Genomic DNA, 14,249 nt, shown 5'->3' on the forward strand with positions numbered 1-14,249 from the left:
GAAGATCCTGATTGCAAAGGTGAAGTTTGTGTATTTGAGAAACTGAACAGAAGCCCATGTGGCTGGAGTGCAGTCCTTACAGCACAGAGTATTGGTGAATGACTTTGGAAATGTGAACTGTGGTCTGACCATGCAGGGGCTTGCTGGCTATGATAAATAGCTTCGATTTTATTTGAGTGCATTGGGAAGCCCCTAAAGGTTTGTTCTTTTGTTTTTGCTTAAGACTATGTAGCTACTATCTAGATCAATACGTTAAGTATAACTAGCAGCTCAGAAACCTCCCTTTTGGTCTTATCCAGTGTTTATAGCCCACTCTCTCTACCTCCCAGTAAGCAAGTACTATTTTGACAGATATCTCCATAGAGTTAGTCTATTTATTTATTTACTTGTTTGTTTGTTTATGAGAGAGAAAGAGTGAACTCGCACGAGTTGGGTGAGGGGCAGAAGGAGAGAGCAAATCCTCAGGCAAACTCCCCACCTAGCAGAGAGCCTGATGCATGGCTTGATCCCAGGACCCCGAGATCATGACCTGAGCCGAAGTCAGATGCTTATCTGACTGAGCCACCCAGGTGCCCTCCATAGAGTTAGTCTTAACTTTATCCTGTTTTGAACCTTATATAAATGAAATCACATTGTATACTATGTAAATGGAATCACTGTGTCTGGCTTCTTTCACTCAAAATGACATTGTGAGAGTCATCCATGTTGTTGAGTATAGCAGTAGTTCCTTTTTCTTACTGTATTTTGAGAGGTAGTCAAATGATTGGGTTCGTTTTTGAAAGGAGACTGGCTGTTATATGGAAGAATAGATCATAGGCAGGAGAAGAAGCATGAAGACTGAAAAAATAGCTATGGAATAGACTAAGTAAGGAGATTGGACTAGCGTGAAGAAGAAAATATATGGAATGAAATAGGCAGTTATGAGATGTATACTTTGAAGATGAAACTCCAGGAATTTACTGATACATTGGGGAAGAGTAGAAGTGAGGGTATGGGATGTATTGCAGTCCCAGATATCTGGCTTGGGCAACTGATATGGAGGTTTCTTTTTTTCTCATAGGAAGACACATGGAAGTAGAATAAAAACTAAGTTGGTTATTGGGAATTTTAAGATACTTGTGAGATACAAGGGAAGCTGTCAGACATACATTTGGATGGCGGCTATGGAACTTATTGGAAAGAAGTGCAAAGTATGAATAATTTGTAGATGAGGTGGCAGCTGCCCTAGAGAGTACGATATTGAATTAGAAGATCTGAATTTCACCATTTTCTTTCAGCTTCTATTGGATGTGTTATTAAGGACAAATCACTTGGTCTTTTTGAGTGCCCTTTCTTCACATCTATAAAATGGGAATAATATTTTGCTTCATAAGATTAAATAAAGTGTAATATGTGAGGAAGGCCACATTTTGTAGTTATTTGGGCCTGAGAATGCTCAGAAAAGTTTATTCATGCCTATACAATTTGAGTTGGTAGGAAAGTCAGATTATGGAAGACCTTGAGAGGTGTGGAAGGGACTTGGTATAATATGGGGCTTTAGAGTTTCTTAGAAAGGGAATAGACTTAAAGTTTAGTTTAAGGACACATCTTCTAACTGTTGTGCAGAGAGGAATTAAAGATGAGAAATATCTAGAAAATCAGTTGTCATAGTTCAGGATTAAGGTGCTGAGGGCTTGGCCTGACATGGATCAAAGAACAAATCAGAGATTTCAGTGGAAGAAACTACAAGATCTGTTCAGTGCCTCATTTTGTGGCTTCACTAAGAGGGGAGAATCAGCTACCCACATGACTAAGGCTTCAGGCCTGGGAAGCTAGAGAAATAGTGGAAGCAATGACAAATCTGGGGTAGCCTGAAAGGAAAAATGAATTAGGGAAAGGACAGTTCATTCAGTTTTGAACATCTGACTCCTATAGTGTGGTTGTCTTTGGGTAGCTGGATATTCTCTGGCAGTTAGATATTGTGGTAAAGAGGGCAAGAGATTGATTCTTTTTCGGGTTTAATCACTAATGAGCTTTGTGGTCTTGGAAAACTTAGCATCTCAAATATTAAATGTAGTCATCTAAAAAATGAAGCTAACACCTGTCCTGTCAGCTTTACAGGATTGTTTTGAGGATCAAATAAGAATGCATGTGAAAATACTGTGTAATGGTAAACTCCTATATAATTTTAAGATGGTAATGTTATTTCCTTTCTTAGTTCAAATTAAAATGAAATATTTGGTTCTATGGCTAGAGAAGAAAAGGGGGAAAATACCAAACTTCTTAAAAGTTTGTGTTTGGGGGCGCCTGGGTGGCTCAGTGGATTAAGCCGCTGCCTTCGGCTCAGGTCATGATCTCAGGGTCTTGGGATCGAGTCCCGCATCGGGCTCTCTGCTCGGCAGGGAGCCTGCTTCCCTCTCTCTCTCTGCCTGCCTCTCCATCTACTTGTGATTTCTCTCTGTCAAATAAATAAATAAAATCTTAAAAAAAATATTAAAAAAAAAAAAAAAAGTTTGTGTTTGGAACTAAATCAGAAACATTAGAAACCTTAGTTCTCTGAATACATATGCCTGAAAACCTCTGTAGATTATAATTTGGGAGACTAATCTGGAAGCTGATCTTGTTATGACAGTTATGAGAACCAAAAACACAGGTTGCATCTTGTCAAATGTCAGTATTTAATTTGCCTTCAAGTTGGAAGTTCAAAGAACTTCTGAATTCCACCTGTACAGTTGCCCCCTGTGGTTATAAAATTTTAGAACATACCATTCTTTGTCTCTGAACTACACATTTTTGCCAAGGGTCAGATTAGAGTAATGTTTCAATTCTTCAGCTATGCATAAAGAAGTGATTCCTAACATTTATCAGCGTTACCAGTATGTTACCACTGGTTAGCATTACTGATTCTGAAACCAAACTGCCTAGATGTAATACCAGCCCTGTCAATGAAAGACTAGCTTTGTGCACTTGAATAAGTCATTTAACCTCAGTATGCCTCTATTTCCCAGTCTGTAATGAGAACTAAGGTTAACATCTACCTGAAGGTTGTTGGGAGGATTGCATGTACTATATATAAAGCACGGAGATTGGTTCCTGGTACATACTGAGCGCCATTAAGAGTTAGTGGCAGTTACTGTAGAATAGTTAGTTTTCATTTTGGCAGTGATTGGGAATAAAGAACATGAATAGAAGAATCAGATCCTCTCAGAAGTTATGGCTGAGTGAAGTAGAAGTGGTAGCATGGTAAAAATCATAGGGCTTAATGTCAGACACACTTAGATACAAATAGTAATTCTGTCCTTTTTGCTTTATAGTTTAAAGCAAGGCACCTAACCTCTCTGAAGCTCAGTTTCTTTTCCATATGAACCAAGAGTCACCATACCTATCCTACAGATTTGTTATGAGGATTAAATTAGAAAATGTACAAACTGCTTGGCCCAGAGTAGATGCTAAAAAATGAGAGTGCTGTCTAATACCCCCCTGCACCCCATTCCACTGTAGAGTGATAAGGGCAGTTTGATTTCCTGTATGCTCTTGTATTCATTTGTTTGCAATTTTAGAGCTTCTAAAATTCTTTCCATTTTAGCAGTGTAAACAGCAGCTGTTTAATTGGATCTGCCTTGAAAAGTGTATTGTCAGCTTTTCTTTGCTGTTTTGGGTTACACGCTTTATCATTCTGGTAAATTCTACAACAATCAAGATAGTAGACATTATTAATTGGTCATAGAATCAAACTGGACTGTAACCTCACTGTCCTTCACAGTATTCCATGCAGCTAAAATCAGTTCATCAGACTCAATACAGTAGAGAATCCTCTCGGCCTTTAGGGCTTTCTAGAAGAAATGTTCATGAGATAATCAAAATAATACCTGAACTGTCCATTAATCCTGTCTTAAGATGTGGACTTGTCACTTTATGACTACACAGAGTGGTTTTAAAACATTTCCTAATAGATGCTTATCTGTATTACAACATTGTTACATAACGTTAACATCTTTAGGCACCTTCTAGAGGAGGTGCAATAATTATAAGAGTATAATGCAATAACTACAATGCAAAGATTGTAATGCAGTGACCCAACTAAGAGGGTGCATCAGAATCAGCTGAAATGTGATCTTAAAATATTCATACTCTAGGCCTCACCCCAGATGTATCAGATTCATCAGTAGTTAGATGTTGATTGACATGTACATTTTGTAACACTACCCCAGATGATCAGAGTTATGCCACTGGTTAAAAACAACTAATACTGTTAAGAGTATAGCAAATCAGGCACCCTCACTAATGGTATGATGGTATACTGATACTGCAGAACCATTCTATAGGCTGTGCTGTATCTATTAAAATTTCAAATTTGTCTGATAAGAATACATACCTGCCCAAAGATGTAGTTTTAAGAAAGTTTCCTGTAGACCAGTTCATAATTTCAAACAATTGTGAGCAGCTAAATGATCGTCAGTACACAAATGGTTAAGTACATCGTGGTATAGATAGCACAGTTGTTTATTGTGTTACTATTTAATAAAGTATATATGAAAATTATACATGCTGACGTAGAAATATATCTAAGATATATTGTTAAGTTGAACAAGAAAATCACAGAATCAAGTTAATTTTTAAAATTTTATGTGTAACTATATAAAGATTTGGAAGAATACTCATCAAAGTATTTACAGTGATTATCCATGACAGAAGAATGGGGATGATCAAGAGGGAGGAATAGGCCTTTTTATGTTTGTATTTAAAATATTTGCAATAAGATTTTGTTATTTTTTGTAATAACAGAGAGAACCACTGGACAAAACACGAGTGATTTAAAGGAAGCTTGTATGGAACCTAATTTATATGTGTCAGAACACTGCTTACTTTGCAAATACCAGTTTTACCCTGAGACTTGTCGTTTCTAACTTTGGAAACAGAAAGGAATGCAAAACTATTTTGAACATTTGCTAAGAGGATAATATTTTGTTACTAAAATTTTAGAAGTAATTGAGGGTTTCAAATAGATAAGTATTTAAGGTAAAAAGCATTTGACTTGTATCAGAATTATATTGGCTACCTGTTTTAAAAATATTTAGTGTTTGTGTATATCTGGATATGAAAACTAGGTACAGGATATTTTAGTGAATTCTTTTTCAGTTGAAAAGCCTCTAACCTGTGAGAATATTAACATTTTTTAATCTCCTCTTTTAAAACTTTAGGCCCGATGAGAGAAAGGGAAAGTTAAGGATGCTGGAGCAGAACAATGGATTTCTCTTTCTCTTTCATGCAAGGGATCATGGGAAACACAATTCAGCAACCACCTCAACTCATTGACTCCGCCAACATCCGTCAGGAGGATGCCTTTGATAACAACAGTGACATTGTTGAAGATGGTGGCCAGACACCATATGAAGCTACCTTGCAGCAAGGCTTTCAGTATCCACCTACAACAGAGGATCTTCCTCCACTCACAAATGGCTATCCCCCATCAATCAGCATGTATGAAACTCAAACCAAATACCAGTCATATAATCAGTATCCCAATGGGTCAGCCAATGGCTTTGGTGCAGTTAGAAACTTTAGCCCCACTGACTATTACCATTCAGAAATTCCAAACACAAGACCACATGAAATTCTGGAAAAACCTTCTCCTCCACAGCCACCACCTCCTCCTTCGGTACCACAAACTGTGATTCCAAAGAAGACTGGCTCACCTGAAATTAAACTAAAAATAACCAAAACTATCCAGAATGGCAGGGAATTGTTTGAGTCTTCCCTTTGTGGAGACCTTTTAAATGAAGTACAGGCAAGTGAGCACACAAAATCAAAGCATGAAAGCAGAAAAGAAAAGAGGAAAAAAAGCAACAAGCATGACTCATCCAGATCTGAAGAGCGCAAGTCACACAAAATCCCCAAATTAGAACCAGAGGAACAAAATGTAAGTTGAAACATATTTTTAAAAATTTTGTAATAATTCAGATTTACTGGAGGTCCAAGAGATACTTTCCCATTTTTATCCCTTCAAATTTAAATATTTCTGATAACTTCTTTCTCCTAATCCGAAGCAAGGAGCTTGAGATAATCTAATGGGTGCTGAGTAAAATTTTTTGACTAAATGAATGTACATCATTAGAGTGAAGAAATATTTTTAAAACATGGGATACTAATAAGGCTGCTTATGTTTCTTTGTCTAATAGTTTCACTTATTTTTATTTGTTTATAATGAACTCCTGGTTTCTAAAGATGAAGAGGAAAGGCAAAGAGAAGATGGTTAATTATATTGTTTGTTTGTTTTTTTTTATTTAGGCCAACTTTTCCCAGTGTTAATGACTTAATACTCATTACTAGTGTGTTTGCTACAAAATAAACTGAAGTGGGGCGCCTGGGTGGTTCAGTGGGTTAAAGCCTCTGCCTTCAGCTCAGATCATGATCCCAGGATCCTGGGATCGAGCCCCATATCAGGCTCTCTGCTCAGCAGGAGCCTGCTCCCTCCTTTCTCTGCCTGCCTCTCTGCCTACTTGTGATCGCTGTCTGTCAAATAAATTAAAATCTTTTAAAAAATAAATAAATAAACTGAAGTAATAGAGGGACTCTTTTTTTATTAAAACCAGTTAGTGTTCTATATATTAAAACTTCAGGTGGAATTCTTATGAGTCATCCTTCATAGGTATGATGCATGCTGCCAAATTTTTTTTAGTGTATCTGCGGTTTAGTATGAATTTCCTTATTAACAGGTATGTAATAAAGCAGGTCTAGCTTGAGTGAAGTTTTTAGTTAGTATTCTAATACATGGTGTGAATTGAAGACATTTCCCAGACATTAATGAGGAAGAAATAAGTATTTTGGCAACATTAGTTTGCTTTTATATCTGGTATGCCTGAATAAGTTAATTTGGTATCTTCTGTTTAAAGAAGTGCTTATTTCATACCAACTCACCTTTTCCTTGGTAGCTGGGTTCAGGTACTTCATACAGCTCAAATGTAATCATTTTCTGGAGTAAAAGGCTACACTGATTCTAGACTCTCCCAAGTCTCAGTGTAATATTTCAAACATATTTCAAAATATTTTCTCATTTTTCTATAGTTTTATTTATTCATTTATTCATTCATTTATCAATTATTGATTAAATACGTACTCTGTGCTAGACTCTTTGCTAAGAATAGGAATAAATGAAATTAAAAGTGTCTACTTTCAGTTTGCTTATATTCTAGTAAGAGGAACAAGATAATACACATTATGTACCAATGTATGAACAAAGTTGAGTTTTGGGGAAAAATCCAGGGTTTTTTGTATTGTTTTGTCTCTCTCCCCTTTGTTTCTCTCCCTCCCTCCGTAACTTTTTCACCTTGCCCCCTTTCTCCCTCTCCCATCCTTCTTTCCCTTTTTCTCTTTGTTACTTTCTCCCTTCCCTCCTCTCTTTTTTTCCAAAGAGGAAAAAAGAGTTCTTGTTAATTGAATTCTGATTAATTAAAATCTATCACACATGGGGGATCGTTACAAATTTAAGCAATGAATGCTGTAACAGTTGTACTCCATTCTGATCCTGGAACTTTAAAGCTAGGGCCTCCAGCTGGTTGTTAGTACCATCCTTCAGTACTGTACCGTACTGTACAGAGGACCAGTGATGTTCACAAACTAATTGGTTTTGTAACCTTATGTTTTTTGTTGTTGTTTTAATTAGGTTTCTTCAACTTGAACAACATTTATTTTGTTTCCCTTAGGACAGTTTCTTGTAAGTGTTCAATTTTTGATACCCTTGTGCCTCCTGCTTTTGTTACTAAGGGTTCAAGCCCTTACTTGGTGTTAAGCATTGTAGAGGGCTTAGAAATGAAAGAGGAGCTCAAGTGAGAGTCTGCTGATGCCACTGGACAGCTCCCCTCCCCAGATGCTTAAAGAAGCATAATGAGAACTGAGTGCTTGGAGAAAAAGTTTGAAACATTTGTCCTTAAGCTGGATTTGCTTTTATATATAATTTTGTTCCTTCAAAGCCCACTCATAGGTTCTTTTTTGAACAAACAATCTCGTTCAAGGTAATAGTTCGTGATTTCTCACTACTTCTTTCTTTCCTTTTCCTTGGTGTTTGATCTTACAAGTATTTCCAATTCTGAGCTGTTTGGCCTTCTAGAGAGTGACTGTTATTTGGAACAACCTAAGTATATCTCTCAACAATAAAATGTGTCCAGACATCTCGGCAGCAAGAGATCTGAGATCACTACTGAAATTGTACATTTTGTAATGCTCATTTAGCTGTTTTTCCTCCTATCAAATTAGAAACATGTGGAAGTGTTTCTGCATGTCTTCCTCCTTGGCAGGTATCATGCCTATGGCATGTGAGTGTAGGCCCTATTCAGACATTGGTCTTCCACCAGCACCTCAGTGGGCTTATTCACTAAGACTAGTCTCATTAACTCTTAGCTTGCCATTTTCACTTATAAAAAGCCGAATAGTGGCTTCTGTTCCATCAGCACTAAGTTAGAGCTTATGTTTGTTTCAGAGTATTAGGTCTTAAAATTCTTAGAAACTTTTGACATGCAAAATGTTCTTTTTGTACAGATAAACGTTTTAGTGTTTGAGATTATGCACTTAAGCTATGGAGAGTGCTGTGAATTGTATAAGACTGATGATTCATAGACCTGTACCACTGAAACAAATTATATATTATATGTTAATTGAAAGAAAGGTTATGTACTTAAAGTCATTCAAAAAGTAAAAGAAAAATGCATGAATAATTTATTGCCTTTGAATTTTTTTTCCACCTTAAATGTTGATTTAAGATTTTTTTTTTGATTTAAGATTTTTTTAAATGTACAAGTTTGCTTAATGTTTTGAAAATTTTTAGGGATTTGGAATTCTGCCAGGTTTGATGCATGTAATTCTAATAAATCTCTTGCTTTTTTTTTTTAAGATTTTATTTAAAAAAAAAAAAAGATTTTATTTATTTGACAGAGAGAGAGAGAGAGAGATCACAAGCAGGCAGAGAGACAGGTAAGAGAGAGGCGAGGAAGCAGGCTCCTTGCTGAGCAGGGCTCGATTCCAGGACCCTGGGATCATGACCTGAGCCGAAGGCAGAGGCTTAATCCACTGAGGAACCCAGGCGCCCCAGATCTCTTGCGTTTTAATAAAAGCATTAGGGCAAATTTTTTAAAAGGAATATTTTGGATAATGTTATTTCATTTTAGTTGCTGTCTTAAAGTATTTTTTCCTATTAAGAAACTTCTTGTTATTCTTTCTTGGGATATAGGTCTTCCTGTATGGAATCAGCTAAAAAAGTAAAAAAAGAGCTATATACCCATAAAATCAAATATTTAAAACTGAGGAGAGCTAACTCATTGTCATCTTTTTCTCTGACAGCTCTCTTGCTAAAGCAACGCTGTTAATACCAGAAAAGGTATCTTTTGTCCTTACTTGATTTTAATCTCTTTAAGCTTATCTATCCTTCCAGCAACTAAAGGAAAATGGATGTTATACCCAGAAGTATTTTATCTGTTGGCATTTTCTGACTCATTTTTCTTGACTCCTCAGTATTTGACTTCCATTGACCATGTTGTCTTAAAAACTTCACCCCTTAATTGGTGTTTATGATACTATGTTATCTGTTGGTTTAATCTCCTTACTTTTCTGCTTTCTTTTGAGCTCAAGTCAGTGTCCACTAGATATTTTTCCCACCCCAGCCCCAACCCTGCTTAGCTTCTGAGATCAGATGAAATCAGGCACATTCAGGGTGGTATGGCTATAGACTAAATGCCTCCTAGATATTTCTGTTTTGTTCATGCATTAGCACACTTTACAAGGTGTATTTCCTTTCTATCACTGCATCATCCTTATTTGACTTGTTTTTCTTTCTTTTATTTATATAGTCTTGAAAGCTTAGAATAAATCTTAGGCTTATTTCTCTCCCTTGCCATTGTTTCCCTTTTAAGATGAATCTGTAAACAATTTTAACAGTGTTTTAAGCTAGCCTGAAGCAAAAGCTAGCATTCTGAAACAAACCATTAAAATAATAATAATACATTAAAAAAAGATAAGGGGGGCGCCTGGGTGGCTCAGTGGGTTAAGCCGCTGCCTTCGGCTCGGGTCATGATCTCAGGGTCCTGGGATCGAGTCCCGCATCGGGCTTTCTGCCCAGCGGGGAGCCTGCTTCCCTCTCTCTCTCTCTGCCTGCCTCTCCATCTACTTGTGATTTCTCTCTGTCAAATAAAAAAAAAAAAAAAATTAAAAAAAAAAAGATAAGGTATTTGGTTTTTTTTTACATCTTTTTTTTTTCTTTTTTAAAGATTTTATTTATTTATTTGACAGAGAGAGAGATCACAAGTAGGCAGAGAGAGAGGCAGGGAGAGAGGGAGAAGAGAAGCAGGCTCTCTGCTGAGCAGATAGCCAATGTAGGGCTTGATCCCAGGACCCTGAGATCATAACCTGAGCTGAAGGCAGAGGCCTAACCCACTGAGCCACCCACACGCCCAATTTACATCATTTTTTTAATCTTGAGGTATATTATATTCTAAGAACAGCATTATTAATAAAATTATAGGTCTATTTCAAGATTTCTTACTATCTTCTGTAACATTCCTCTTGGAAGGTAGAAAACCAGTAAGTTTTTCTCCAAGGAAGGGTGCAAATGGAATGCAGTATTGCATTACTGCATGTACCGAATGCAAACCAGGAGGAAAAGGAAACAATTTATAACCCCCCAACAAAATAAGACATTTGAATAATAAAAAGTTTTGAGGGAAATTCCATCTTTAATCCAGAAAGGGAAAAATGTTAATGGACTTCAGACCAGTTCTTAAAATAATAGTAGGATTCTGTTGTTTGGCAAAGATGAGTCACTCCTTATCTATCTGCCCTCAAATGGAGTTACGGAGATCCCTTACTCTCAGACATCATGAAGATTGACTGTGCAGAGGAGGATGACTCCCTTTCTTAGCGACGTATGTACTTCCTCAAATGGCCTTGTCTTCTTGTTGGTAGTTTGAGAATGAGAAGTGGAGGTGAAGGCTTAAACTACTTCTGTAGATTGAAGTGAAGCTACCCAAAGGGCCTGTGCAAATGGGGACAGTATTTCCAGACTGCTTTATTCTTATACCAGCATTTTGGAAAACAGTTTTCATTTGAACTTAGATTTTTCTTTCCTTGCTCAACGAGTGTGTCCTATTAGATTACATAGTCATGATACCACTACAGACACATCTGACAGTGAATTTTGTGCCCATCAGCAACTTGTCACTACTTTTTTTCCCAAAATACTCTCCATGTAATAGCTAACATGATTTTTATAAAACATAAATTGGTGTATGCTACTTCTTTACCTCATCCTCTTTGGTGGCTTTTTATTGCCCTTAATATAAAATGCTTGACTATACTTGTAATATAGCCTGCCTCCCCTCTCTCATCTTATAACCTCTCTCTTTGGGTAATTAAGTCAGTTGTAAAGGCCTTCCTGAAATTTCTCCTTTTTAAGCCCCAGAAACTTCACACATGCCATGCCTTCTTTCTGGAATGTTCTGCCCATTTTTTAGTAGACTAACTACTCTTCCTCTGACTCTCAGATTATAATGGACTTTCTCAGGCCTTTTCTGACCTTCATATTTAAAGATACACACTCTGGAGCGCCTGGGTGTATAAGTGTACGTTTTTAATTGTTTATTGTCTGTCTGTCCTACCCAACTGTAAACTTTCTGAGGTGAATGATCAAATTTATTAGTTTCATCATTGCATACCCACCTACTAGAATAGGGCCTGGAAAGTCATAGGCACTGCTGAATAAGTGATTGCTAATTGGTGTTTAGGTTGTTAGTCTGGCTTCTCATTTCCTAATAGTTACAAACCTTTCTACAATTTTTTATTTAATAAAACTTTGTTTTTGCTGTTTTTGTAACAGTGTCTTCAATTAATTGAAAATTTTAAGTAGCTTCTAGAATTACCCATATTTTAAAATTGGAATTAAGACTTAATTTGATGGGTATATCTCTCTTTATGCCATCTAAATTAAGTTCTGTTCTTTGACAAGTGAAAAGTCTTAAAAAAAATCTTTTAAATTACAAAAGTGATCTGCTTTTTACAGGAAATACATGTAATACAAAAATATAGATCTTCCTTCACCATTTCCCTAACCTCATTCCCCAAAGATAACTACTTTTATCATTCTGGTATAAAATGTATCAAATACCTCTTAAGGCATGTATGGGCTATTTTAAAATAAAAAGTTGGAAGATGTTGATAGACATGTAGATTACTGGCATGAAATAATGCTATACTTAACCATCTTCTGCTTAGATGTTCTCCTTTTGTTTTCTGTAATTTCTTAAAATATAATTGCCTAATTGAAGAATGATATATTTTGAATTTTGATAGATACTTCTAAGTACCCTTCCCAAAGGGTTGTAGAACTTAATTTTTAAGTAATATATATGTGGGTTTTATGATTGGAAAAGTAATGTTTATCATAGACAATTTGACAAATAACAGAAAGGCACATCAAAACAATCACTTTTCCATCACCTGGTAGTATTCTAATTTTTCTTTCTGTACACATTAAAAAAAAATTATTTTGGGGTGCCTAGATGGCTCAGTGGGTTAAGCATCTGCCTTCAACTCAGGTCATGATCCCAGGGTCTTGGGATTGAGCCCTACATTGGGCTCCCTGCTCAACAGGGAGCCTCTTTGAGCAGGGAGCCTCTTTCTCCTCTCTCTGTCAAATAAATAAATAAAATTTAAAAAATAAATTTAAAAAATTATTTTTCCAAGATTGGAATCATATTATACAAACTGCTTTGCAGTTTTTTCTTTTCAAATAACATTATATTGTTATTTTCCTATGTCATTTTATTTATTTTTTTTTTCAAAAGATTTTATTTTTCAGTTATCTCTGCACCCAGTGTGGCACTTGAACTCACAAACCTGAGATCAAGAGTTGCACGCTCTACCATTTAAGCCAGCCAGGCACCCCTCCCATGTCATTTTAAAATGTGTGTTATTTCACTGTCTTGTTATACTATAACTTATTAGGCTAATTCAAATTACTGGACATCTAGATTGTTTTCTAGTATTTGCTCTTATAAATAGGACTAGTGTGCATATCTTTTTGTGTATTTATACCTCTCAATGCTTTTCAGTATACATATACATTTAGAAGTGGATTTGCTGGATCAGAGTCTGTAAATTTAAGGTTTTTCATACATGCCATATTGCTCTCCTGAAAAATTCCAAGTTACATCTTACTAGCCATCTGAGAGTGCTCATTTTTCTGCACCCTGTTAGGTTAAAAAACAATAGCAACAACAATCAACACATAAGTTTTAAAAAGTAATAAGAAATGAGAGATATAGCTATGGTGTGGAATGGAACATGAATTTAAGACATAGCCTCATGTACTGCAGCAGTTGTGTTCTTATTACCTACGTTATTCAATTAATAAATGTCCTTTATTCTCTTTCCTATTTAGTTTTGATTCTTTTTGTGTATGTCACTGTTCTTTGGTTGGCTGCCATTTTCTTCTTTTTATCTATACCTTTTCACCTAGAGACCAAATGAGAGGGTTGACACTGTGTCCGAAAAACCAAGAGAAGAGCCAGTACTAAAAGAGGACCCCCCGGTGAGTTGTCATATTGAATACTGTCTAACCAGGGATGGGGTAAGGAGGTAAAGCAGAGGGGTTATATTGTAATACATACCATACGTATTATTACAGTTCCATACTTCTGGATTTCAGAAACTATACTGAAATAAATCTTGGAGCTGGTTTAAGAGGTAGATACTTTCAGTGAATTATTTTTCTTTTCAAAACTATGACCACTTTTTCTTATTGAAATATAATTGACATATATCATTATATTAGTTTCGGGTGTACAAAATATCGATTTGATATGTATATGCATTGCAAAATGTCCGCTGAAATAAGTGTAGTTACTCTCTGTCACCATACAAAATTACAAAAATATTTTTATGACCTTTTTTTTTTAAAAGATTTTTTATTTATTTATTTGACAGAGAGAGATGACAAGCAGGCAGAGAGGCAGGCAGAGAGAGAAGAGGAAGCAGGCTCCCCGCTGAGCAGAGAGCCCGATGCCGGGCTCGATCCCAGGACTCTGGGATTATGACCCGAGCCGAAGGCAGCAGCTTAACCCACTGAGCCACCCAGGCGCCCGACCATTTTTTAATGGATTATGTGAATTCTCAAGATGCCTTATCAGTAATAAGACATCAGAAATATCAGTCCTATTTTCAGTATTTGGAGTGGGGCTTATTATTTTCTTCCTCTTCCTTTTTGCTAGTTATGGTTAAGTATTAGG

General features: G+C 36.2%; 1 protein-coding gene across 4 annotated transcripts in view; it reads left to right on the forward strand.

Annotated features, from left to right (window-relative positions):
- Nucleotides 1-14,249, forward strand: part of NSD3 (nuclear receptor binding SET domain protein 3) — a 125,913-nt gene that overhangs the window by 45,119 nt on the left and 66,545 nt on the right. For all 4 annotated transcript variants that reach the window (XM_082715407.1, XM_082715404.1, XM_082715405.1 and 1 more), the window contains exons 2-3: nucleotides 5,181-5,899; nucleotides 13,481-13,552. In XM_082715407.1, coding sequence (XP_082571533.1) covers nucleotides 5,225-5,899; nucleotides 13,481-13,552 — 747 coding nt within the window. In that variant the 5' untranslated portion in view covers nucleotides 5,181-5,224. The remainder of the gene's footprint in view (nucleotides 1-5,180; nucleotides 5,900-13,480; nucleotides 13,553-14,249) is intronic.

The sequence above is a fragment of the Mustela nivalis genome (genome assembly GCF_964662115.1).
Source record: "Mustela nivalis genome assembly, chromosome: 20".
In the NCBI taxonomy this organism is placed as follows: Eukaryota; Metazoa; Chordata; class Mammalia; order Carnivora; family Mustelidae; genus Mustela; species Mustela nivalis.